Below are 26,888 nucleotides of genomic sequence, written 5' to 3'. Positions count from 1 at the left end.
TAAACTAGTTTTGGTTACGAATACACGTGAGAGTGTGTGTGTGTGTGTGTGTGTATGTCTAGTATATTCAGTCTTGCTTATGCACAAATATACAAATGCGCCTTGCTGCCTATACTACAAACCACCCCCCCACTAACAATGCAATGCACTGTCGATGCCGCTGTCGACGTCGACGTCGACGTTGGCACTAAATGCACTTTGGGGCGACCCTGGCAGTCTCTGCTGCTGCTGCTGCTTCTTCTTCTGCTACTTCTGCTATGGTAATTGTTTGCGGAATGACCTGCATTGCTTGCTCACATTTGTATCCGCGTGTGTTTATTTACATGCGTGTGTTGGTGTGTGCTTGTGTGGGTGTGCACACATTGACTTACAATTTTGGGTGTTCGAGTTTATGACTATAATTATATAGCTAGCAGCTATGAGCGCAATGGCCGCTGTAATTATTAAAGCTGCCAGCTATGAGCACAATGGCCGCTATAAATACTTGCATGTCAGCATGCAAACAAACAAACAAATACACATATACTAATACATGTATTTATTTATTTATTTATGTTTATAGTAATGCTGTTTTGTTACTCACCCGATCTGATATCAAATCACAGTCTTCTTGTATGAGACGCGAGAGAAACGAATTGGGGTCACGGGAAAGCGTTGTTTTCGTGGTTAGAAAGTAGGTGCCACCCACATTGAGCTTGACCCATTGGTCTGTGCCTTGTTTCTTCAGCACATTCGGGCTTTTCCTCGAATTGATAAACACTGTGCTCATATTGGGATTGTTGTTGTTGTTGTTGGCGTCGATGCAGAGATTATGGATAAGGAGATGACAATGCTCTGCTGCTGCTACTGCTTCTGCTGCTGTTTGCCGTTGTTATTCCTGTTATGTTGATTTCAATGCTCCTCTATTGCATTCACATTCACATTCGCATTCGCATTCGTGTGGTGCGCGCGTCTCTTCTTCTTCCACTTCCACTTTTGCTTCTGTTTTTACTTCTGCTGCTACTGCTGCGCTGCTGCTGCTGCTTCTTCTTCTTCTTCAGCTGCTGTTATTGTTGTTGCATTGATGGCCGCCTGCAAGTTCCAGTTAGCATACAACGCACACACACACGCATACGCAAACGCACCAACATGCAAACTTACACACACACACGTGGTCAGGTGTATGTGTGTTCTTGTGTTCTTTGGCTGGCAGCAATCAGCACGCGGACCAGCTAGAGCCAGAGGAGAGCAGCAATACAATTACAATTCGATTCGTCGCGTCGCGTCGCGTTGCCTTATTTGTCACCTTACTTCAACTTGCTTTCCCTTTCCTTCCCTTGCGCTGCGCTGCGTTCGCCTTGAAATTATCTTTTTCTTATTTGTACGTTTCTGTTTGACCAGTTTCAGCTCATGCTTCTTGCTCCTTCTTTGTGTTGCACCTTCTTCTTTGTACTTGATTATTGTTGCAATCGCCTGCCACTATTCTACTCTATGCGTTCGTCACTTGGCCACGTTTTTATTATTTCGTATTTATGTCACCGTTCCATTTGCATTGGATGATGCCAAATTAGTTTTTTCATTGAGCATTAAAAAACAAAACACTGTCGACGAGGTGGAGAAACATCGATGGCAAAATCGATGCATCGATGTTTTTTTGTACAATTTCTTAAAGCATCGATTTTATATGGCAAACATTGATGTTTTTTTCGGCCAAACAAATAATTATAATAAATTCATTTATTTTTGAAGAACAATTATTCTTTCAGACTTTTGTTTCTTAAAAAAAAAGCTTTCTTAAAGCTGTTTTATTTGTCGCGGTGTGACCGTAGGCAACGTTTCCAAAACAAACCCCTAAACACTGATGGAATCTACCAAAAGACAACTAAGATTTACCATCTGGTCACATTTCAGTAGAATATGAATCAAATTTCCACAATATTTATACTTTCCCTTAACAGACATGGCAAAAATAGTATTTTTGAAAATAAATTAAATTAAATTAAAAAAATTGTACACCACTTTTATAAAAAAGAGGAGGTGAAGATCAAATGGTAGCGATATCAGTTGAAGCTCTAAAAATGTCAAAAAGCTCTATTGGTATTTTCAATATTTTAAACTTAATTAAAAACTATCAATCAACATGCGAACGTTTTTTACATTCATTGGCATTTTTTTTAAATCAAAAAATTATAAATTTAACACTTCTAATTGCATTGGTAAAAATTAGATTTTGGTATATGGCAATGGCCAGTAATTCAGTAAGTACCAAATTCATTATGTTGTGGTGGTTGGTCGACTTTTATCATATGTTATGATGAGTCCAACTATAAAAAACAATCGATATTTACGTGAGCACGATGGCAACAGCTGTTTGTGCTGCGAAGCTGACTGGCATGAAAATGTGATACCAATGTAATGCAGCCAAGGCTGTGTGCTATGAAACCCATTATTTTGAAATTTAAATGGCAATTTAAAGTAAAATTGATCAATGATAGAAATTATTTGTTTCAAAAAATACGTAGCACAATAAACGAATAGAAATAATAAATGAAAGTTAAGCGAATATTAGAAATTTCCGCTTGTACGCGATAAGCGAGTAATCTGCTGGAATTATCAGTAAAGTTACGTCTGCGCAAAATTCGATATTCGAAATTCGCTTAAGCAGCCGCAGTTAGTCGCAGTACAAGTCTTCGTCAGTGTGGACGTGAATGAGAATCGAACCGAATCGAATTATGCTGGGAAAAACGAAAGTAACTTCGCAAAGTCTGCAGTTGGTGGTAACCCTAGTGGTCATTGCCTTGACTTTGGATTGCGTCATCGCTTTGCCCTCGCCCATGTTGTATAAACGCAATCCTGCAGACAAATTCGAAGCTGGTAAGTTGTTTTTGGATTTACCTATTGTAGTGACTGACGCTATCTATCTATCTCTCTATGTCTCTCACACAGATCTGGTGCCTGTCTCGTCGACAGTTATTCCGTTGACTGTGCTCGAGGTGAGCTACGGACTTGGCGGCAAGCCAAGCGATGAATACAAGGCTGCCTATCTCCGCAAGCTGCGTAAACAAGTCCAGCAAAAGGAAGCGAACTCTGCGTCCGTTTTAGCCACAGGCGAAGTCTCAGAGCTGCTGCCAGCGCCAAGCGATGCAGACACCTTGATCACAGGTAAATTTAGTTGCCCACAACAAGTGTGTATGCCAAACTCACATTCTCTCTCTCTCTCTCTCTATCTATTTATCTATGATTCTCTTTCAATCTCTCTCTCTGTCTCCACCTCCTTCTGTTTCTGTCTCTCACACTCTCTTTCTATCTTTCACACTCTCTCTCTTACACTCATTCTCCTTTTTTCTCTCTCTCTCTCTCTTTGTCTCCACCTTTTTCTCTTTCTGTCTCTCTATCTCTCACAATCTCTCTCCCTTACACTCTTTATCCTTCTTTCTCTCTCTCTCTCTCTCTCTATCTCTTACACTTTTTCTCATTCTTTCCTTTTCTCTCTTTCTCTTTCTTGATCTCTTTATCTGTTTCTCTCTAACCTACTCTCTCTCTTTCTCATACTGTATCTCTCATTCACTCTTTCTCTCTTATTCATTTCTCTCGTTTTCTCCCTTTCTCTCTCTCTCTCTTACTCTTTCTCTCTCCCTCTTTCGCTGTTTCTCCTTCTCTTTCTCTCTAACTCACTCTATCTCTCTTTCTGTATTTCTCTCTCACTCTTAACTCTCTTGATATCTCTCTCCTCTTCTTGCTCATTCTTTCTCACTCGCTCTAACTCACTCTTTCTCTCTCTCGCCCTCTCTCTTAAACTCTCTGTCTCACCCTCTCTCTGCCTCTCTCTCTCTACATGTCTCTCTTTCTGCTTCTCTCTCTCTCTTTCGCGCTCTTTCCCTTCCCCTTTCTCTCTCTCTTTCCACTTCTCTCGCTCTCTCCCTTTCTTGCTGTCCCTCTCTTTCTATCTCTGTCTCTCTCTCTCTCATTGCACTTGCAGTCAAATCGCAACAGCAGGCGGCCAAAGTCAAGGCTGTTTAGTGCAGCTGGAACTAGAACTGAAACTGGAACTGGAAGTGGAACTGGAACCAGACGCCAGACCAGACTGAAACACTTTGTGCGTTGGCGTTCGTGTTGGTTGAGACTATGATATCATTGCAACAACAACAATAACAACAACTACAAACACAGTCTGAATCAAACTAATAAAAAGAAAACAAAACTAAAAACAAGTCAAGGCAAAACAAGTCGAGTCGAAAGACTTCCAACGAAGGCCTTTTTAACTTGCTTTTGCCTAATTGGCAATTGTCAATTGCCAACTCCAAACAGCCAACTAACAAGCCAGCCACGCAGTCGGGTATGCTCGACTCTCAGATACCTGTTACCTATAGCAACTGAATTGCGCTAACGCATTTCGTCTTAGAATGTTCATTTTATGCTTTTATTTTTTTTAGTTAAATTCAAATTGAAAATAAATAAAAAAAATGCAAACACATTACTAACACAGTTTAGTACTCACCCGACATTTATTATTTTTGAGCTGAAAAGATAAAACAAAATTATTGCTTGAATATTTATGTAAATTTATTTTCATTTTTATTATTATCAAAATAAAATTAATATTACAATAAAATTAAAAAATTGTTTAAAAAAAAGTTTATGTTTCAATTGCAACATGTTTTCATTTTTTTATTATTGAAATGAAATTATTATTACAATAACTTCACTTCAGATAATAATTAGTATATAATAAAAATACTTTGTATAGTAGCTGGTATTTTTTACACTCTGTGGTATATTTTGAATGCCACTATATAAATCTTTTTTGAATGTAGTACTGTATCAATATAACTAAAAATTCTATTTGGTATATTTTCGTATTTTGTGGTACATTAATTTGGTATATTAAAAAATAATACCGCACATTCAAAGTGGGTGGCGGGTATCTCACAGTCGATCACACTCGACTGAATGTTATGCTACATCAATATACCAAATATAGATTTTGGTATATTTCGGTATTTTTGAGGTACATTAATTCGGTATATTTAAAGAATAATAATTTGATATATTTAGTACTCCATGATATATTTTAAATATGGCACTACATCAATATACCAAATATAGATTTTGATATATTTCGGTATTTTTGTGGTATATTAATTTTGGTATATCTTAAAAATAATACCGCACCATTCAAAATGGGATCGAGCACACTCGACTGAATGTAATACAGTATCAATATACTAAATATAGATGTTGGTATATTTTAGTATTTTTGTGGTACATATATTAATTTGGTATATTTAAAGAATAATACCACCACCTTGTTTTACTGATTGACAGTAGCTTTTGTAACTTATGTTGATTACAGTTCGTGTAACAATTATCGTAGCTACCCTGTCGCCACTTGGCTACCGGGTATACCAACTGGCAATCGTCATCTGGCAACTGACGAAAGATGGCAGCGTGGGTGGCCCTGTTGGCTGTTGGCTGTTAGCTGTTAACTGTTATTGATTCCATCATCTGCCAGCTGCCACACGAGACACGAGGAACGTGAGGTGTGTGGCCAAGGGAGGGGACAAAGGGAAGGGATGGGGGAAATTGAAATGAGTTAAGCGAATACTCGTAGATCGATAATGGTCATTGGAATTGCTGCCACGCCTCCTTGCCCCCGTTGCAGATTATATTTCCTGTGCGAGCCGAAAACGAAAACAACGAAAAAACGAAAAGCATGTTGGCCACAATTCAATCGAATCAAACTGTCATCCAATGCAATTTAAAACAAAACACACACACACGCACACAATTATACACACGTGTGTGTTTAGACAACAAGCGTATGTGTGTGTTTTGTGTGTGTGTGTGCCGGAAAACACTTGTTCAATGTTGACTCGATTTCGATTGTCATGTTCCGTGTCCAGGATGAAATGCGGCATGTGGAGAGAGAGACGAAGGGAGAAAGGGGAAGGGGGAAGTGGAAGGGGAAGGGGAAGGGGACAGCTTAGGTTAGGAACAATGTGGTTTGGTTGCAAGGCATTTTGATGTGCTCCGACAGAATTATGATTAAATCAAACGAAAACAAGTGAGAATGCTGCAACGCAGCTCAACAAGCTCGACCTGCAGATACCCTATAAAAATATGGAAATGTGGTAATATATAAATATACTAAATACAGCCTTTGGTATATTTTTAGTATTTTTGTGGTATATTCGTATGTGCTTAGGTTGGTATATTTTCAATGTAGTGCTCTATGCATATACCAAACATAGCCTTTAGTATATTTTTGTTATATTTTTGTGGTATATTAATTTGGTATATTTGTATGTGCGTTAGTTAACAATGTGGACTTTGCACTTTATGGTATATTTTCAATATATTATGTTTTTCTATCCATAAACCAAACACAGTATATTTTTAGTATTTTATTGTATATTAATTCGGTATATTCGTATGTGTTTTAGTTGACAATGTGGTATATTTTGAATGTAGTACTCTATCCATAAACCAAGCATAGCCTTCGATATATTTTTTAGTATTTTTGTGGTATATTAATTTGGTATATTTTAAGAATAATACTCCACTATTGGGTGGCGGGTATCTCACAGTCGAGCACACTTTCTTACTTGCTTTCTCCATGTGTATTTTATTTGCTTAACTTGGTGTCAGTTAAATGAATATTTACCAATAATAATTATTATACAAAATCGTTAGTCGAATAAAGTGTTTCATGTGAAGTGTAAACAAATATCGAATCAGTCAATAATGCCCGACGTCTGCAGGCGATTGCAGGGCATCAGGAAAAAGAAGAGAAATGACAGGAAAGACAAGACAACCACAGCAACAATAGCAGCGAGCATAATAATAATAAAAGTAATAATAATAGCAGCAGCAGCAACGGCAGCGATGGCCGAAAGAGAAATGGGGCAACAAAGTGAGAAAGATGTTTTGGGACAAAAGGCGAGGGAATTTCATAAACAAGTTAAGTTAAGTACGAGTATGAATGAAAAGCGAAAGGACGACAAATGACGTTCATAAAAAATGAACCACGTCACGTCAGGCTCAACATTGTATGTTGCCATTGTTGTCAACGTCGTCGTCGTCGTCGTTGTCATTGTTCTTGTTCTTATTATTGATATTGTTAGCTTGTTACGATGTGTGTATTTCTATATACTATATACTAGATGAAGAGACAGAGAGAGAGAGCACGCTCGTAAATAAATAAACAGGCAGTTATCATTAAGACACTTGGGAGGCAACGCATTGTTCCCATCGATAAATCCATTAAATCCATTAACACTTAACACATTCTCCACACGACAGCGAAAAGTGGATTGATTTGATGTAGAGCTTCATCGAGAAGTGAGAAATGCGAAATCTGATCAAAGGCAAACTTAAGTGTTCAAGTGCAGCCAACTTAACAAGGGCATCGCATTACGCAGCGTTGCCAGATAGATCGAAATCGAAATCGAAAATAAATACCAATTCAAATCGACCACTCTTCACTTCAACCACTCAAAGCTCGAGCTCATCGTCGCAGCTAGCCAGAAAGTCAGCAAGCTGGCTAGCTGGAAAGCTGGCAAATAATCAAGCTAGCAAGTTATCAAGCTGTCAAGTTGGCAAGTGCGTGCTAGGCAAACATTAGTCTGACACGCGTATGGGCATTTCAATTGAAAGCCCTGAAGTCCTTGTCAACCAAACAAGATGTTAAAGCACATACAGAGAGAGAGAGAGATGGAGAGAAAGAGAGAGAGAGAGAGAGAGAGAGAGAGAGGGACACCGTGATGTCGTCCTCTTTGCCTGAGAGACGAAGCCAAGGCGTTAGCCTATGTTACACCTTGTTGTCAAGTCTGGACACTCGAGAGTTGTCAGCTGTGCAGCTTGCATACCCTATGTGGCTGCAGCATTTTGGGTATATACAATCCGCCGGATAAGCAAACTCAATACTGAATACATTTTTATAGTAATTTAATTGTTGAAGAAATAAATCAACGCATGCATATTGATTTGTTGCTTACATGTTGTTATCATAATTGAAATGAATAAATTCAGTATATTTTAATACTACTGTAAAAAAAATTTTAAATTGCTTATAAAAATACTGCAATCAAGAATACGTATTAATAAAGTGCGGTTTAAATAATATACCAATTACATACCACAAGAATACTAAAAATATACCGAAGGCTATATTTGACATATTAATATAGAACCACATTCAAAATATACTTTAGAGTACAAAATGTATCAGATTTCCAGCCAAAGCAACTAATGCGGTATTCATTTTAAAATATACCAAATTAATATACCAGAAACATATCGAATATTAAATTCGGTATGTTGGTATAGTACTACGAGTTAAATATACTATAGAGTGCAAAATATACCAGATTGCCAGCCAAAGCAACTAATAGTGCGGTATTAATTTTAAATTACACTAAATTAATATACCGCAAAAAATACCGAAAATATACCAAATATTATATACCTTTTACCCTATCCCTCTATTTGTGTGATTAATCAATTATTTAAGATAAGTTTTGTTTGTGTTTGGCTCGATGTGTATTATAGTGTATTTATGAATTGTAATATTGTATTGACCCTCTGGTATATTTTGTATGGTATATTTCAAATATAGTAGTAGTATATTTAAACGATAATACCATACTTATGTGCGCTTATTGAATTGTAGCGGGTATCTCTGAGTATTTCTCGTTTTGCAATTCACATTTCGCATTGTTGAAACAATTTTTTTGTTTACAGGGTCTCACACAGTCGATGCTCTCGCTCAACTTTTGCTAGTTTGCTGCGTTTCAATTTCTGTTTGCAAGTTTTTGCATTTTCTAAAGTCCTCTCCAACTTTCACTTTCTCACTCTCTCGCTCTCTCTCTCTGTAATCTCTTTAGTCTCTGTCTCTATTTCAGTTTCTTGGTTGCACTGAAATCGGTGAGCTGTCAATGTCGTTGTCACGCATAAGTTGCCTTTGCCTTCCTTTGGCTTCCTTCATTGTTCTTCTCTTCCCCTCAGGCAAATCTTAGACACATCACATCCTTTCACACACACACGCACACGCCAAAAGTATGCAACGAATATTTAAATAGTTGCTTCGATGTTATGGCTAAACTTGGGCAACTGTTGCAACTTCCCCCCTTCGGCTTTCCCCGCTGCCCTTTTGCCCTCAGTTGATTAGGCAGCAAGAGTCTTGAGTGCATCATAAAGTCAAACTATTTGCTATAAATTCGATTTACATACATTCCTCTCACTCTCCCTCTCGCTCTCCCTCTCGCTCTTCATCTCGCTGCTTTCAACTTCGAGATGGAACTCGAGGCAGGCACGTATTTAATTGAAATTCGAAATCCCTCACACATTTTGTACTCTCTGAGCTTGAGTCTGAGTCTGACTCTGAGTCTCTGTGTGTGTGTGTGTGTGTGTGTGCCAAGTGTAACCAAGTGTAATTATGTTGTAATTGGATTCTCCATCTCTTCCATCATCTCTACAGATCAATACCCTCATTTCTCATCGCATTTGTATTTTTTTTTATTATATTTACTGGGCTAATGCCATTTCAGGACTTTTCGCATTTGCAACTCGAGAATTCAGGGCTATAAATAAATCTCTTTGTGAGCATAGCCAAAAGCAAGCCAAGCACTCAAATCGAGTGCTTCACAAGTGAAAAATTCATTTAACATAAGAAGTGCAACAAATTTCAATTAAACATTCAGTAATGATTTTTATCAGAAATAAATCAAATATATTTGCTCTTTTGTGAAATAGAATAATGTAAAGCAAAAGTTTGAATAATTGATTTCAATTGTTTAATATACTATACTACCATAAGTATACTAAATTATAGTATATTACAGTATAATACCGTAAGTACAGTATATTAAACAATCTAAATTCTATTATTCAAACTTTGCTCTGAGAAATATTGCAAATCAGAATTATGTCAAGCACAGAAGTAACTACATATAACATAATACTATAATATAGTATATTTTAATACCAAAAGTATATCATATTAAACAATCTTAAATCCATACTTCAAACCTTGAGAAATGTTGTGATCTCTAATTTTTCAGAGGAAGGAAATAACAGATTGAGGTGAAAGTGGCTTCTATAACATATTGTAGTATATTTTAAAATGTTACTATGATATAGAATATTTCAATACTATAACTAACAATCTGAAATCTTTGAAACTTTGCAAAGCAGAGTCAAAGTCTACAGAGTGGGTATATACTATATTATAATACTATAAGTATAGGTTTAAATCTATAATTTAAACTTTGCGCTTTTGAGAAAAAATATAACAGATTAAGGTCAAAGTGGCTTCTATAATATAGTATATTTTAATTTTATAATACAGTATATTTGAATACTATAAGTAACAATTTGAGTCTTTGCAAAGCAGAATGGTCTCAAACTCTTCAGAGTGGGTGCTCTAATATAGTATAATTTATTACTGCCAGTATTCGAATAAATCTATAATTTGCGCTTTTGAGAAAGGATAAACCAGATTGAGGTTAAAGTGGCTTTTATAATATAGTATTTTATTTGTTTAAAGGTGAGCTATAATTAAAATTAATACTAACGCTATTGATAAAGCAATGGCAGCGAAGGGCTTCAGCTTATTAATATAGTATATTTTAATACTATAAGTAACAATCTGAAATCTGTGCAACTTGCAAAACAAAATGGTCTTTCAACTCTTTAATATAGTATAATTTAATACTATAAGTATTCGAATAAATCTATAATCTGCGCTTTGGAGATAGGCTATAACAGATTGGGGTCAAAGTTGTTTGGTTGGTTGAACCCAACTCCATGTTTGTTGTGAGGGAATCGGGCAAGAGAACAGAGTTGAATGCATGTTTGATCTGCGCATTATGCATTTGCACGTTTCTCTAGACTCCAGACTCCAGCCTCTTCCTCTTCCTCTACTCCCCCCCTCAGGGGAACCACAAGCGATATCTGAGTGTGCCCATCAGTCAAAGGACGCGCGAGGGGTGCAGCCCTGATGCTAAGAGGGAAACTGGTGTAAAAGCTAAGCAAATTAATGGATTTCTGGACTTGTCACGCCAGCTCTTCTTCTTCTTCACCCTCTGTACTTCTTCTTGTCTCTCTCTCTCCCCCTCCATTCCGCCCCGGCACTCGTCTGCTTTATTATTTTGTGTGTGCTCTGCGCCTCTGTATCATATTATGATTTATGCTCTGCTCCCTCGCCACGTTCTTGAATTTCAATCGATTGCAGAGCCACAGCTTCAAGTCACAGCGCAGCGCATCGCATCGCATCGAGTTGTGACGTGTCATGTGTGTAAAGTGCTTTTATCATTACGTCTATTTTATTAAATCGCTTTTCCAGTCTTTTAATTCTCTCTCTCCCCCCCTCTACTCACCTCTCTGCTCTGCAATTGCAATACAAAAAGTACGAAAGAGGCGCAGCGCAATAATTGTTATCAGCGCAGTCAAATGAGTCTTCGCTCGACCGTCGCTCGACAACGAGGCGTATGAGTGATGTGGTTGCACAACAAATCTCGGCTCCTTCTCTTACTCTTCCCGTCTCGCTCTGTCTTTCTCTTTTTCTCGCCCTTTAAGTGGCTTCAAAGCCAAATAAAGGCTGCTGCTGCTGATGCTGCATTCACCTTGGCACACGCGCTAGTTGTGCCTCGGCATCTCTAATTAATTGAAATAATTAACTTAGGAATCAAGGCTGCCAGCCTCGAGCCTCCAGCCTTCAGCCTGGAGCCTCCAGCTGCCATCTGTCAGTTGCCTGTTTCCAGTTGCCAGTTGCCAGGCAAAAGATTGCAGCACCATTTCAAATAGTAATAAAGAAAGTCTTGAATTTGTTCGCTAATTTGTGCCAATTGCTTTTTATTTTGTAATCGCAAACAATTAAATTTAATTAGGTCATTGAATAGATATGATTTTGAACCCGAATTTGTATTTAAAACATGAACCTGAACTCTTATATTTGATTTGTAAATAAAATGTACTATAATGAATTCATTAATTGTAATCTTGAGTTGACTATTTGGTATATTTTGTACTCTATGGTATATTTTGAGATGTAGTAGTATATTAATATACCAAATATATGTTTCGGCATTTATTACGTGTAATATTGCGTTGACTATTTAGTATATTTTGTACTCTATGGTATATTTTGAGATGTAGTAGTATATTAATATACCAAATATATATTTCGTACTTACTACTTGTATTATCATGTTGACTATTTAGTATATTTTGTACTCTATGGTATATTTTGAGATGTAGTAGTATATTAATATACCAAATATATGTTTCGGCATTTATTACGTGTAATATTGCGTTGACTATTTAGTATATTTTGTACTCTATGGTATATTTTGAGATGTAGTAGTATATTAATATACCAAATATATGTTTCGGCATTTATTACTTGTAATATTGCGTTGACTATTTAGTATATTTTGTACTCTATGGTATATTTTGAGATGTAGTAGTATATTAATATACCAAATATATATTTCGGTATTTACTACTTGTATTATTGTATATTTTGTACTTTGTGGTATATTTTAAATGTAGTAGTATATTAATATACCAAATATATGTTTCGGCATTTATTACTTGTAATATCGCGTTGACTATTTTGTATATTTTGTACTCTATGGTATATTTTGAGATGTAGTAGTATATTAACATACCAAATATATATTTCGGTACTTACTACTTGTATTATCATGTTGACTATTTAGTATATTTTGTGCTCTATGGTCTATTTTGAGATGTAGTAGTATATTAATATACCAAATATATGTTTCGATATTTACTACTTGTATTATTGTGTTGACTATTTAGTATATTTTGTACTCAATGGTATATTTTGAGATGTAGTAGTATATTAATATACCAAATATACATCTCGGTGTATTTGAACGCAGCCTTTTTACAAGCTTAAATTCAAATTTTGTATTTAAAAGTCGAACTTTGAATATGCATTGTAGCGCAAGTGGCAATCTGAGAGTCCGTTTTGATATTTATTCGAATCAATCGAGTGTTTTGTATGCGGTATCTTCTCATTGCAGGCGATAGCGACAATTGCTGATTGGCAATTGCGGTGAAACTTTTGCCATGCAAGAGATAATTATGCAAATTGCCAGTGGCAATCGAGCACAACTCCTCGTGGGGAGCAGCAGGGAGGCAAGGAGTCAAGTGGGTGTCTAGGAGAGGTCTACTCTAAACAGACAAAGAGAGTGGCCTAATTGACGCACGTCCTGTGACTTGAGCACAATTCAATGATGTGGAAAATTGCTTTAATCGCCGCTCGGTCGCTCTAAAAACCACAAAAAATCCTTAGCAGTAGGTTCGCATCCATTGGAAACTTGTGGCTAGAGATTTGCCGAAGCTTCTATCTATCTCGTTCGCTCGCTCGAAAGCTAAAGCTGAGGCTGAAGTAAATTTCTCAAAAAGCCCACAATAAATGGTCGGTCTGCTTTGGCTGGTACAACGCCCCTAAAATGTGTTTAAAGCGCTTCCAAATTTGCCCTCGAACTATGCGGATGAAGCTCCTGATGTTGCTCCTGATGATAATGCTGATGATGATGATGATGATGATGATTGCGCTCCTCTCTGTTGTCGCCCTTCTGCGTGTGTGCGCTTTGAAGATATGGGCATATTTCGTTGGCAATGATGCGAGTACGAGAAGCTGCCCCTTTTCACTTGTAGCCAATATGCGACAGGCACAAAGAGAATCTAAAACACTCACACACATGCACATTCATAGTAGGTAGTCATAGTTGCCAAGGGAGGTACAGAAAAGCTAAACGAACGGTGAAAGGAAAGTGTCAGGGATCCGGGTAAAAAGTGAGAGAACGAACGAAAGAGAGAGCGAAATGGTAATTATGAGAATGCTGTTTAATATTATGCTCCATATGTAAATACGTATGTTCAAATTTATAATAATGCTCCAACAGCGAACTACAAAGTACAGAAAGCACAGAAAGGGGTGCGACTGGGTAAGGGGTGAGTGGTGAGTGGTGACTGGTGACCTTGTCAGGCCGCGTAGAGTGGATACGAGTCTTGCTCTCGGCTGCGGTGCGGTTGTCGCAAGGCGGCAGCATATCTATCATAGACATGTCAACAGTCATGCCTAATCGCTTGTCCCTGCCGCTGCTCGATCAAATTTCGTCAAAGGACGCACTCGGGGCCACGTTTATACAGGCAATTTATTAATTTACCAACTTGGCAGCCAGCTCCCAGTTCTCAGTTCCTTGTTCTCAGTTCTCAGTTCGCAACATCATCTGAGCTAGAGACAACGGCAAAGCCGCAAAACGTTTACACGCCGAGAACGCATGGAACTCAAACCAAAGCGAGAAGGGAACGTAAACGGGAACGGGGAACAGGGGGGAATGGGGAAAATGGGATGGAGACAAGACTACTGGCAAAACCGAAGTCAAAAGCAACAATCCAAACAGCCTCGACAATGACGACGATGTTGCCCATGGGCAAAGGCAAAGGCAGCAAAGACAAGAGCAAACCACCAGGCATTCACTCTCTCGCTCTCGCTCTCTCTCTCTTTCTTTGCTTAGCTGTCAAACAGTGGCAGCAGAATCTGAAACTGAGACTGAGACTGGGAGAGAGCGTGCGATTCAATTAAAAAAGTTTCAAAGGCAAAATGCGCATAATCAAAACAAATCAACACGTGGTTTTTGTGTCTCGTCTCGAAAAATCGAACCGAGCCGAAGTCGAAGTCAAGGCAGCCGAGGAAGCCGAAGCAGCTTCGCCTCGTTTTCGCACGCAGCATCAGCCGAGCGCTAAACTCAGCTGGATTCGTTTGCTTCGTTTCGTTTCGATTTGTTTGCTTCGTTTCGTTTCGTTTCCTTTCGTTCGGATGCTGGCGCAGTCTCTCTCTCACACTCTCTCGCGCTCTCAGACGTCGGTTCTCTCTCAATCGGTTGGCAACCAAAGCAGAGTTGTCAGATGCTCATTGAATTGTTTTGAACGTATTTTGCTGCACTGAAATTTGCATGAGCAAAACAGTTGCTAGACTCTTCTTTAAGCATTCTTTGTCAGTATTTACAAATCTTGTAATATCGTTTTAGTTCAGCCACCTGGCAACCCTGACAACTGTTGTAAGCCAACGGGTGGGGTCAGTTACTGAGCGTTAGAAAAATGGGTTTGGCACGAGATGAAGAGAGAGAGAGACAAAGAGAGTGGCGCACGAGCCCTGGCATATTAATATTACGACACTTTGGCGCGCAGACCAAAAACAACAAAAAAAAAACAACAAAAAAAAGCCCTGCTGCTGCTGTTCTCCTTTGACATTGACAGAAGCGAAGAAGCTGAGTAGTCGAGGGGTGGGAAGCGGAGGGGAATGCCAGAGTTGAGTTGGGGAGTGCACAACTACAACGAAAGCTACAAATATACATAACTGTAATAACTGCGCGTGTCCCTACGCGCGTGTGTGAGTGTGTGTGTGTGAAGCTTTTGTAAATTTCGTAATCAGCATCCAGCATTCTCTGCTTTGAACTTGTCGCTGCCTCTGATGCTCCTCTGCTCCTCTGCTGCTCTGCTGCTGCTGCTGTCGTTGCCATCGTTGCTGCTGCTGCTGCTGGTAGTAACGGTTGTGCTTCTGTCCCGGGTTGGCAGTGCCACATCGTTGCTCGTCGCATTCACTCCGCATCGGCATCGGCAACGGCATCTCGCATCTCGCATTTCGCATCTCGTCGCAAAGTCGCAACTCGTCAGCGGGGCTAAAAAACACAACGCGCGACGACAACGACGACAACGACAGCAGCGAACAGCGGCTCAAAACCTAGACCAGACTTTCGACTCTGACTCTGACTTGGACTTGGACCGTGACTTAGAACCCAGCAGCAGCACAGTTGGCAGACAGCTCGTGGACAGCTTCTGGTCAAGTGACCAACTGACCCCAAAAACAAAAAAAAAACAACACAAAAAAAGAAAACGCTTTCGACCGCGGACCGCGAACAGCGAACAGCGAACTTGCGATGACAGCGTGCCGTGCAGTGTAGCTTTAAGAGCACAAAAGCATAAATAAGTGAAACGTAAGCAAGCACATACAATAGCCCTTTCCCTTTCCCTCTCCCTCCCCTACGTCAGGCTAAAAAATAGAAAGTACAACAGCAAAGGAAGCAGAGGAAAAAAACAGTTGACAAAGGCCAAAAACAGTTTGCGCAAATCCAGGCCACAAATTCAGCTCGCAAAAATACATATTAACGTGTTTGTGTGCGTGCGTGACTGTGTCTGTGTGTGTCTGCGAGTGTGTGTGTGTGTGTATGTGTGTGCGCCGACGTCAACGACAGCGTCGGCAGCATCGTTAGCGTCGCTGTTGTGCGTGTCTTTGAATTTTTGGGTGTGGACTTGTTTCTTGTTTCATTTTCTGCTGCTGTGTTTTCTCTTCTTCTTCTTCGTCTTCGCTTCTCTCTCTCCTTCCCCGATGTGCTACCAGACCCCTGGGCTGCCACCCCCCCTCGCCCGCTGCCTCCCTCATCCTCGCATTCATCTCGCAAGCAATAACAAAATACGAAAAAGAGGGAAAAAATAACACGCGAAAAAACCAAGCAAATTATTTAAAAACAACAACAACAACAACAGCAGCGGCAGCTGCAGCTGCAATGCGATCAAAAGTGCAATTCCCCATCGTTTCTTCTCTTTCTTTCCTATTTGCTGCTGTTCTTGTTCTTCTTGTTGTTGTTGTTGTTGTTTGTCCGCACCCAACTTTAATTGAGCGCGCCTTGAAGTAGGCAACACATTTTTTTTGCGTTCGTTTGGAGGCCAATGCCAGGGTTATCAACTGTGCTGACGGGCAAAACAGAGTTGTGTGTGCTTCGTTCTTTTTTTGTCAACATTTTTTTTAAAGTGCACGCGAAACAAAAGTGAGACAAACAATGTGACAAATGATAAATGAAATAATGCAAAATGACAAATGCAAAAAGGGAAAAAAAGAAAGCGAGAAAACACGAGATCAAAGTGCAAACTTGTCTGCATTCATTATCTAAGAGCGCTAAGAGCGCATTCCTTGAGTGATCTATACAGAGAAACAGTAAAACGACTCTCTCTCACACACACATACATTTTCACACACACACTCACACACAGTCAGACAGTTCGTCGCAGGCGATCAAGATGGAAAAAGAGCATCAAATGAAGCTCCATTAAATCAGTTGATGAATCTTGGCAGTTTCCCTTCTTTGTATGTGTGTGTATATATGGTGTGTGTGTGTGTGTGTGTGTGTGTTGCTGCTGTTGATATTGTTATTGTGATTGCGCTTGTTGTTGTTGTTGCTGTTGTTGTGCCACTAACGAATCGCGCATCATCAACGTCAAAAAGATAACACGCCCCATTTTTCTCAGCTGCCACTTTTTTTTTTCCTCTTGTTTTTGTTTTGCTTTTTTTCTTGTTGTCGTCCTTGTTGCTGGTTGCTGGTTGCTCGTTGCTGGCTGCTGACACGTCTCATGCAGAAGGCGGAGGCTGAGCTGGCGACAGCAAAAGTGGCCAAAAAAAAAAAAGGAAAAACTAATAAGCAGCTGCCTCCTGCTTTTGGCTCTTTTCGGGGCAACAATCAGAATAATAGAAAGGCAACAGTAACAAAAGGCGAATAATCGTAACAAAACGCAACGCTGACAGCGGTCGACGCACTGTCGATTTACGACTGAATAACGAGGGGGATGGAGAGGGGGATGCCAGCAGGATGTTTAGGTGCTGAAATTGAAAGCAAAAGTTGAAGCCACGACACGCGGCAACAGCACAAAAACACATCGAGAACAACATTGCAGCGACCTTGTTGTGTGTGTGTGTGTGTGAGAGAGAGGGGCAGAAGGGCGTGCCTAGTATGTGTGTGGGCGTGGCAGGCAAATACGAAAAAACTGTCACACGTCCAAACGTTGCCTAAAAATCCCTTCCGAAAAAAAAGGAAATGTTGCTAACCCCTTTTCCAATATCACACACACACATACATACTATACATGTGTGTGTGAAGTAACAAACTCTTCAAGGGGGGAGCGGGGGGCGGGGAAGCTCTAATGCTGGGACCGCACTAAAAGTCATAAAAGTGGCAACGAAAGCTACGCCAAAGGACAGTTGATGATAATGCCATTGCAACAATCCCAACAACAATCCCTACTACAACAACAACAACAACAACAACTCTCACTATTAGGGCAACAACAAAATAAAGATAAAGAATATACTGGTATGTGGTCAGCTTAAGCAACTAGGCGATACCCTTTAGAAGGAACTAGAGCAACAGTTTAGCAAGTTCAGCTTAACTTTAAATGAACTAAAAAAAAAACATATTCACTTGCTTTAATAAATAATTGAATTATAATAATTCCTTTAATTCCGCATTCTATGATAATAATTTAGTTTTGTAATTCATAACTTTTGAAATATTTTCCTCTACTTTGAATTCATCTGCATTTTATTTGAATCAAAGCATCATAAAATATTTCTTTAAATATTGAATATTAGTTAGAGTTTAGTTTTTACCTGAAGAAATACTTTAAAGATTTGTTCATCTATTTCCATTTGAGTTCAGCTGCATTTTAAAGTACATACATAAAAAAACAAAAAAAAAAACCAAAACAATTTCTCTGCATTTAATAATGACTAATTGATCATTTTTTGTTTTTATTATAATAATTTAGTTTAGTTCTTTAAATATGAGTTAATTAGTGATTTTATTCATCCTCGTAACTTTTTTAATAAATTAGTAGAATTTCAACTGAGTTCAGCTGCTTTTTAATTTAATTAAAAATAAAAAGATATTCATAGCTTTACATATTGATAAACAACATTTTATTTACTTTACTTTATTCAGTATTTCATGCTTTATTATACTCGTACCTATTTATTTGCTCAACTTCTCTAATTTCGTAACGAAGTAAGTTTGTCGAAAATTGCGAGTTTGATTTCGCTTTTCGATCAGCAAGTTTCGAATATCGATCGCAATCAAGTGTTGTGCTTTGTTTACAGGGAATTCACGTTGTGGCAAAGCGTTTGCAGAGCTCGCGGTAAACTAGGCAAACAAGGCAACAATCAGGCAGAGGTTGGAGGGTGGAGAGTGGAGAGTCCAGCATAGAGAAGGGGGAGGGAGAGGGAGACACCTGCCCGCCTGGCTGTTAACTTTGTGTGCAGACAACGCTGCGTATACGCAATACGCCAGGCAGCTGTCGAGCAGTGCAAAGTGAAACAGGAGAGGGTGAGGGGGAGGAAGAAGAGGAAGAGAAAGAGGGGAGGGGAGGGGACCACACAGCACAGCAGCCATGGACTAGTGCCGGCTTTTATTTGGTTTTCATAAGATAAAATTTATTGCTGTCTTGCCATGTACATGTCCGTGTCTCCGTGTGTGTGTGTGTGTGTCCGTGTGCGTGTGTGTGTACGTGTACGTGTACACACACACACGCACAGCACACTCTCAGAGGCTGGCATACGCTGCGTATGAAAACGAGTGAAGCATAAATGCTTCGCCTGTTGTCTCTTTGCTTCTGTGTGTGTGTGAATGCGTGTGTGTATGTGTGTGTGTGTAGGCTCAGACACGGTCATAGACATTCATAGACATAGCCAACAGCAGCAACAACAACAACCACAGAAGAGTAAAACCCAAGACATTTTATGGCTTTTACTCTGTTCGTATGCGTGTGCTAGTGTATATGTGTGTGTGTGTGTGTGTGTGACCTTCCATGTCTTTGGCTTTGGCTGCCGCAAGTAATGCAGCTGTTGTTGTTGTTGTTGTTCTCGTTGTTGCGGCTCAAGCCAACAAACAACAACCAACAAACAACGAAGCAACGAAGCAAGTCAGCTCGCAAAAGTAATCACTGCTTTGTCCCCTTGGCTTTGGGTCAACAACAAGCACACTACACTAAACAACACACACACACGCACACAGTAGAGAGTTGAAATTTGCCTGCTTATTGACAAAATATTGAGTTGAAGAGACAGCAACAGCAACAGCAACAGCAGCAGCAGCAGACGCCTTCAAAAAGAACACATAAGAAAAAAAAGCCAAGCACAAATTGTAAGCCAAAAGCAGCTTGAATCCCTCGACCAGATCTGGTTGCCAGCTACGCCCTAAGCTCAGTCTCGGTCTCCATCTCGGTCTCCATCTCAGTCTCCATCTCAACGTGCAACACGAGCAGCACGAACTCGACGAAGCCAAAAACGAGCCGAGAGTCGAGAGCAAAAGTGCTGACGTAGAAGCTTTGCCAAGGCATTCTCGCTTCGCTTCTCTTCAACCCACCTCCCACCTCCCATCTGCCACGCCCCCAGGCCAAGAGTCGACACTCGATGTGTTGCTGCTGCTGCTGTTGCTGCCGTTGACAGGCGACGCCCAACTCACAAACCTCCAAACTGAAAGCGAGACAAACAACTCGGAATATTATCGATAATAAACATGATTTGTCTGCGCTCCGATATTAGCATGATTGTACTAATAATAATAATAGTACATAATAATAGCAGCTCATAATAATAGCAATCAATGGCAATAATCACGACGGCGTATTAACTGTCATCGCTTGACCAACAATTGCCCATTGTCAACTTGACTGCAACAACAACAGCTGTTGCAGCTCTCTCTGTTTGTGTGCATGTGTGTGTGTATGTGCGTGTGTGTTGGTGGGGGTGTCTGCCTCTTTCCCTTTGGTGCAGCCACATTTCAACTGCAGCCACTCGATGGCCAAACTCTAATATGCGTTGAGATAGAGAGTGCTCGAATATCGTAAATCGAATATCGCAAATTGAATATCATAAATCGAGTATCGATTACCAGACTGCAATATTCGATCAAAATAGAGAGTGCTCGAATATCGTAAATAAAATATCGTAAATCGAATATCGTATATTGCATTGAGTTTTTGTCGCTTTGTCTTTGGCTCGCATCAGTTAACACACAAGAAGTGCAGCAAGTGCTGCCCCATTGTGTTGCATGCAACAAATTATAAACCCAAGTGACCAGATGACTGTGAGTGTAAGTGTGTGTGTGTGTGGTGAGTTTGTGCCCCATTTTCTTTTGATGCTGCCACATTTCAACTGCAGCTACTCAATTACCATACTCCAATATGCGTTGAGATAAAGTGCTCGAATATCGTAAATTGAATATCGTAAACATTCTGAAAGTACCCCCTTTGTAAATCGAATATCGTATATTGCATTGAATCCCTGTCGCTTTTGGCCTTTGACTCGCATCAGTTAACGCACAACAAGTGCAGCAAGTGCCCCATTGTGTAGCATGCAACAAATTATGAGCTCTAGCGAACGTCTCTGTGTGTGTGCGAAGTAACTTACACTCGTTTCATGTTTCATGGCAGCCATTTCAATAATTCAACAGCGACTACGACGAGGGAGTGAAATACAATACACACTAGAGTACTAAATACTAGAGCAACTGCTGCAGAAGAAGAAGAAATCGAGCAAGAAATGAAACTGCTTTTGAACCCAATCCATCCACCAACAGAAATCTAAGGAATAAATATAAAGCTAAAGAGAAATATTTAAATACAAATAGTTAAACGCATAAATCGCACAACAAACTGAGCAGAGAAGAGACAACAACAACACCAGCAACAATACCAGCAACAGCAACCAGAAGAAGAAGAACAAGAACAAAAACAACAAGATAATCAGGTACTTAAATGAATAATGAATCAAGTGAATGCGAAATGAATGCCAGAGCTGCGAAGAGACAGAAAGCAGTCGAGTTGCCGCGCAGCAATTGAATTAGCCAAGAGAACGTGTGAGAGCAACATCAGCAGCAACAACAGCAACAGCAACAACAGCAATCCAATTGGCAACACAGCAACGACAGCGAAAATAATTAAATTATATTCAATTTAATTAAATCAAATATAATTATTGTGTGGAAGCGAGAGAAAAAGGACAGCGAAACAAACACACACTCACACACACACAGGCGTGTATAGGTAATGGTCGAATTAATGGCCCATGCTGTGCAACAGCAACATCCACAGCAACATGAAAGCAACAGCAACAACAACAAGAACAACGCACAAACACCGCAAAGCATTTGGACAAAGCGAAAGCTGACGAGGGGAAGCAGCAAAACAAAGAAAGTGAAACTGAAATGTGGCACACAAAACGCGACAGCAGCAGCAGCAGCAACATCAGCGACAACATCAGCAACTGTTGCTGCCAAACCGAGTGACAGAAGCAAAAAGCATTTGATATTCTTCAATTCCATGTCAACGAGCACAACAGCAACAGCAACTGCGACAACAACTGCGACATCTTGCAGTGTTGTCGATGACAGTTGCGCTGTAGATATTGCAGCCACCATTAACAACAACAACAACAACAGCAACATCGACATCAACTGCAACACTGCCAACAGCAACAAGAATCACAATAGCAATATAAGAACAGCAGCAACAACCAGAAGAATAGCAGCGACAACATGGACAGCAACATCAACAGCAATCAACGACAACAAAATGAAATCATCATCATCGTCGCTGCTGCTGTTGCCAATGATGTGGTTGTTGCTGCTGCTGTCCATCGCTGACTCGGGCGCCGCATTGCGTCTAACCAACGGCGGCAACAGCCTCAGCAAAGTCGTCGGTGCCAACAAGGAGCAACTCAACATCGGCCTCATCGCACCACACACGAACTTTGGCAAGCGCGAATATCTGCGGAGCATCAACAATGCCGTCGCCGCCTTGTCCAAGGCACGCGGCAACAAGCTCACCTTCCTCAAGGACTACTCCTTCGAGCAGAAGAACATCCACTTCGACATGATGTCGCTGACACCCAGTCCGACCGGTAAGTGATAAGAATAGTTCACTGTCTAATACTCGACTTGTCTAACAAGCTAAATTACTTACTTAACATATATAGCGAATAAGTTTGTAGTTATCTTATTTATTGATTGATGACTTGATTGATCAATGAAATGTTTGCAAATTGAAATATTAAATGTCTCACTTAATAATTCAGAATGAATAGATCAGTTTCTGAGATATCTACTGATTGGTGCCTTGATTGATTGATTGACATGATATATGATTGACTTGGTTTTAAGTGAATGACTTAATAGCTAACGTAGCAGTTCTTAGTTATCTTATTTATTGATTGATGACTTGATTGTTCAATGAAATGGTTGCAAATAGAAATACAGCTATTTAATTGACATACAAAATAATTCAGAATGAATAGATCAGTTTCAGAGATATTTACTGATTGGTGCCTTGATTGATGGATTGATTCTTTTGTAATTGATTGACCTGCTAGATGACTGCCTTGGTAATTTAAAACAAGGCCTAATACTCGTCTTGGCTATCTAGATAAATCACTTACCTATATAACGAAGGAGTTTGTAGGTATCTTATTAATTGATTGATGACTTGATTGAATGATTGAGTAATGCAAAAGGTAATAAATGATTCACTTAATAATTCAGAATGAACACACAAGTTCATGAGCTATTTCCTGATTGATGTCTTGATTGATTGATTGACATTACTTAAATGCTGTTTGGATTGATTGACGCGATAAATGATTGATTTGGTATTAAGTGAATGCCAGAAAAGCTAATTAGCTATATAACGAAGCAGTTCTTAGTTAACTTATTTATCGATTGATTACTTGATTGAATGATTGACACTATGACATCAACTTTAAAATTGACACATAAAACAAACTGACTTCATAATTTATAATAAACGAGTGAACTTATTTATCGATTGGTTTGATTTAGTGATTGACGTCATTGATATAATATTTGAAAGTTTGTAATTTGTTGCTAACGAACGAGTATTTAATGAGTTATTTACTGGCTGGTTATATGATGGATGATTGACATGATTCCTATAGTATTTCTTAAAAAAAAAGCATCCCTACAATTTGTCTACTATTGTAGTCCACTGATATGTTTAGAAGTGCATTATTTTAATGAAAACTATCCAGATAAACTGATTGAAATCAAATCAATTTATTTGAATGACGGACTTATGTAGTTATTAACTGTCTGCTAGGCAATCAAATGAAGTGAAATATATGCTAAGTAATAAGAATTTACTTCAATACACAGTTCATCAACATATTTCGAAAGAATCCTTTGTAATGCGGCATTACTTTAATGCTGTTGCCAAGCGTCATTTTGCCCATGAAATCCAATTCGTTCATTAATTCGCTGCTTTCTGGTTAATGCACAAATGTTATGACCCTGAAAAGGGCGGACAATGGCGGGCAAAAGCTAGTGCAGTACTCTGTATGAGATGCCCAAGAGTGTATGGAAATTTATCTTGCTTGACAAGTAGTTAGCTCAGCCAGGACTCTAATGAACGCTCGTCCTGAACTAGTTGGGTAGCGAGGCGAGGTTTAAGTGAGTTACTCGCAGGTTGAGCTCTTAAGCCCGTCACATAAAACCGAGCAGCAAGAAATAGTACTTTTATACTCCTATAAATATGTTAAGAAAAACAGATAGGGACATGAATACAGCGAGGTCCTTGCCATCACTTTGTCTGCTAAGACGAAGACCAACTTACAGGATAGAGAACACAGAATATAGAATAGGATAGAGGATAAAGAATAGAGGAGAGAGGATAGAGGATAGAGGCGTGCCTTCTGCTCGCAATGCTCTTAGCAGAATATTATGCAACTTGTGTTTAATTGCCAACTAAGTAACTTGCTTCCCTGACGAAGGAGGCGTGTCTAGTGCGAATGTATTAACAATCACATAACATATATATGTATATCATATCTGTGCAGTATTAAGAGAGATAAGTATAAACCAAAACTACACAGCAAAAAAAAACTTGAATCAATATCAAAATTGAATCAAGAAGGTTTATTCTTAAATTAAGATCGAAAATCTACTAAAAATCTAGATTGAAATTCAAGAGTGTAATCTTTTTTCAAGAATAAAAAAATCTTAAAATTGAACCAAGAAGGAAATATTTTAAATCGAGTTTTGAAATCTACTTTTCAATCTAGAATAAAACATTCTTGAATCAAGATTTTAATCTTGAAATACAAATGTAGCATAAAAATCTTGATTTAAGATTGCTTCAATCTAAAAATAGTATCTCAAGATATTCAATCTTAAATCATACTTGATTCTCTCTGTGTATAAACCAAAGCAAGTTGCATCAATTCTAAAGCTGATTTCAACTTTAATTCATAGTTAAAAGTTCAACTGAACTGAAAACTTTAATTAACGATTAGGAAACTATCTTGCATTCATATTCATTTTTAATCCACAACACATGCATTTATTCTTCTTGTGTGTGTGTGTGTGTATGTGTATGTGTGTGTGTGTTGTATTTATCTCTCTGAAAAATGAATCCTGTTATGTCCGTTGACAGGCATAAAGACTGATTGGCTGCCCTCCGCCCCTCTCCCTCTCCCTCTGCGTTGCCGTCGCCGACTCTTTATCTGTATCTTCGTCTCTTTGAGTCAATCTTTTCTGTTTGGCTCTGTACTTTATTCCACATTATGAAATTTCGCTCAATATAAGGCCAAGTTTTGGCCGAGAGCAAAAGGACCAGGGCCAATGATTACTTAAAAAAGAAAATGTTCCTGAATAAATTGATAAATATGGTATAAAAAAAGAAGAAAAACTCATTCGCCTGCTATGAGCAGAGAAGAACACAACAAGCAGAAATTCAAACAAAACCAAATTTACATGATGTTTAATGTTTGTCGGTTCTTGGGCCTACTCGCAGTTCTCCCCTCTCTCTCTCTCTCTCTTTCTCTCTCTTCGTCGCTCTCTTTGCGAAAACTTGACTGGAATGTGGGTACGCAAATTACAACACATAACAAATGTCTGACGACTGATTGCCAAACATATCTGCTTTCTCTCTCTCTCGCTCTCTCTCTCTCTCTCTCTCTGCAGCTGTCGCTGTCGCTTTCTCTGTCACTGTCTCTGCCTATATATGCCAGTTGGGAATTTATAATGGTTTTCTATACTCACACACACAATTTGGTTTTCTAACAATAGACGCATATGTGTTGGCTTGATTTGTATTTCGAGTCCTTCTCCTTGTTGTTGTCCTCGCTCTCTTTCGCCTCTCCCTCTTCCCTTCTCCCTTGCCCTTTCCCCTTCCTCTTCCTAGTGCTGCTTTCATTGTTGTTGTTTAGTCTCTGGCACTTAGTTTAGGTTCCCCATTGATTGCTTATATCATGTGTTCGTTTGTTGTTCAAGGCAGCAGCTCCTCCAATCTTCATTCTACATTCTCCCTCCACCCTCCACCCTCCACCCTCCATCTCCATTCTACTTCCTCCATATCAATGCCTATTCTAATGCCAATCCCCCTCACGCATATCCCAATTGAGAGATGCGCATTTTCGAACCCCAAATGAAATCTATGCCTCCTCCTCCACCTCCTCTTTGCTCTACTCTCATCTCGCACTCGGCCAGAGATTTTTCAGTGAGCTTGCGGCAAAAGTTTGCCGATTTTCATTTGGTTCATTTGAAAAGAAATTGTGAAATAATTGTATGGAAATTGAATTCAATTTCGCAGCAGCCAACGCCCTGTTACTGCTGTCGCTATCTGCTGTCTGTCTGTCTGTCTGGGCTCTGTCAATAGGCATCATCAATAGGCAACAGCCGAAGGCAGAAACAGAAACAGAACAAGTAAGAAAACCACAGTCAAGTGTGCTCGACTGTGAGATACCCGCTACTCATTTTGAAAAAAGCAAAACAGTGCGGCATTATTCTTCAAATATACCAAAATAATATACCGCACAAACATACTGAAAAATATACCGAATGGTATATTTGGTATATTGATATAGTGATGCATTCAAAATGTACCATAAAGTACAAGATATGCCAGATTGCGGTGCGGTATTATTTTTAAAGTACACTAAATAAATATACCGCAAAAAATACTGAATATATACCAAATTCTATAGTTGGCAATGCTGATATAGTGCGACATTTAACACATACCATGTTTTCAAA

At 39.2% G+C, this 26,888-nt stretch overlaps 3 protein-coding genes across 9 annotated transcripts in view; 2 read left to right on the top strand and 1 right to left on the bottom strand.

The window, feature by feature from the left end:
- LOC132795291 (BTB/POZ domain-containing protein KCTD5) overlaps positions 1 to 1,773 on the bottom strand; it is a 70,474-nt gene extending 68,701 nt beyond the window's left edge. For all 4 annotated transcript variants that reach the window (XR_009633426.1, XR_009633425.1, XR_009633427.1 and 1 more), the window contains exon 1: positions 584 to 1,773. Coding sequence is in view for 1 of the 4 variants with exons in the window: in XM_060805944.1 (XP_060661927.1) it covers positions 584 to 769 (186 nt within the window). In the remaining 3 variants the exon portion in view is untranslated. The remainder of the gene's footprint in view (positions 1 to 583) is intronic.
- The window catches only part of LOC132795431 (uncharacterized), a 161,075-nt gene extending 156,555 nt beyond the window's left edge, over positions 1 to 4,520 (top strand). The window contains exons 2-4 of one of the 2 annotated variants that reach the window (XM_060806132.1): positions 2,701 to 2,853; positions 2,926 to 3,141; positions 3,959 to 4,520. In XM_060806132.1, the coding sequence (XP_060662115.1) occupies positions 2,712 to 2,853; positions 2,926 to 3,141; positions 3,959 to 3,999 (399 nt within the window). In that variant the 5' untranslated portion in view covers positions 2,701 to 2,711 and the 3' untranslated portion in view covers positions 4,000 to 4,520. Of the gene's footprint in view, positions 1 to 2,468; positions 2,854 to 2,925; positions 3,142 to 3,958 lie in introns of those variants that run through there. The other variant, XM_060806131.1, reaches the window with a different exon arrangement.
- An 11,060-nt stretch (positions 4,521 to 15,580) lies between these two features.
- LOC132797366 (glutamate receptor ionotropic, NMDA 2B) overlaps positions 15,581 to 26,888 on the top strand; it is a 35,688-nt gene continuing 24,380 nt past the window's right edge. For 2 of the 3 annotated variants that reach the window (XM_060809091.1, XM_060809089.1), the window contains exons 1-2: positions 15,581 to 16,013; positions 21,277 to 22,744. In XM_060809091.1, coding sequence (XP_060665074.1) covers positions 21,892 to 22,744 — 853 coding nt within the window. In that variant the 5' untranslated portion in view covers positions 15,581 to 16,013; positions 21,277 to 21,891. The remainder of the gene's footprint in view (positions 16,014 to 21,276; positions 22,745 to 26,888) is intronic. The other variant, XM_060809090.1, reaches the window with a different exon arrangement.

This window comes from Drosophila nasuta, chromosome X, assembly GCF_023558535.2.
Source record: "Drosophila nasuta strain 15112-1781.00 chromosome X, ASM2355853v1, whole genome shotgun sequence".
NCBI lineage: Eukaryota > Metazoa > Arthropoda > Insecta > Diptera > Drosophilidae > Drosophila > Drosophila nasuta.
Note: the sequence above shows the minus strand (reverse complement) of the source record. Positions and strands in the feature narration are given on the sequence as shown.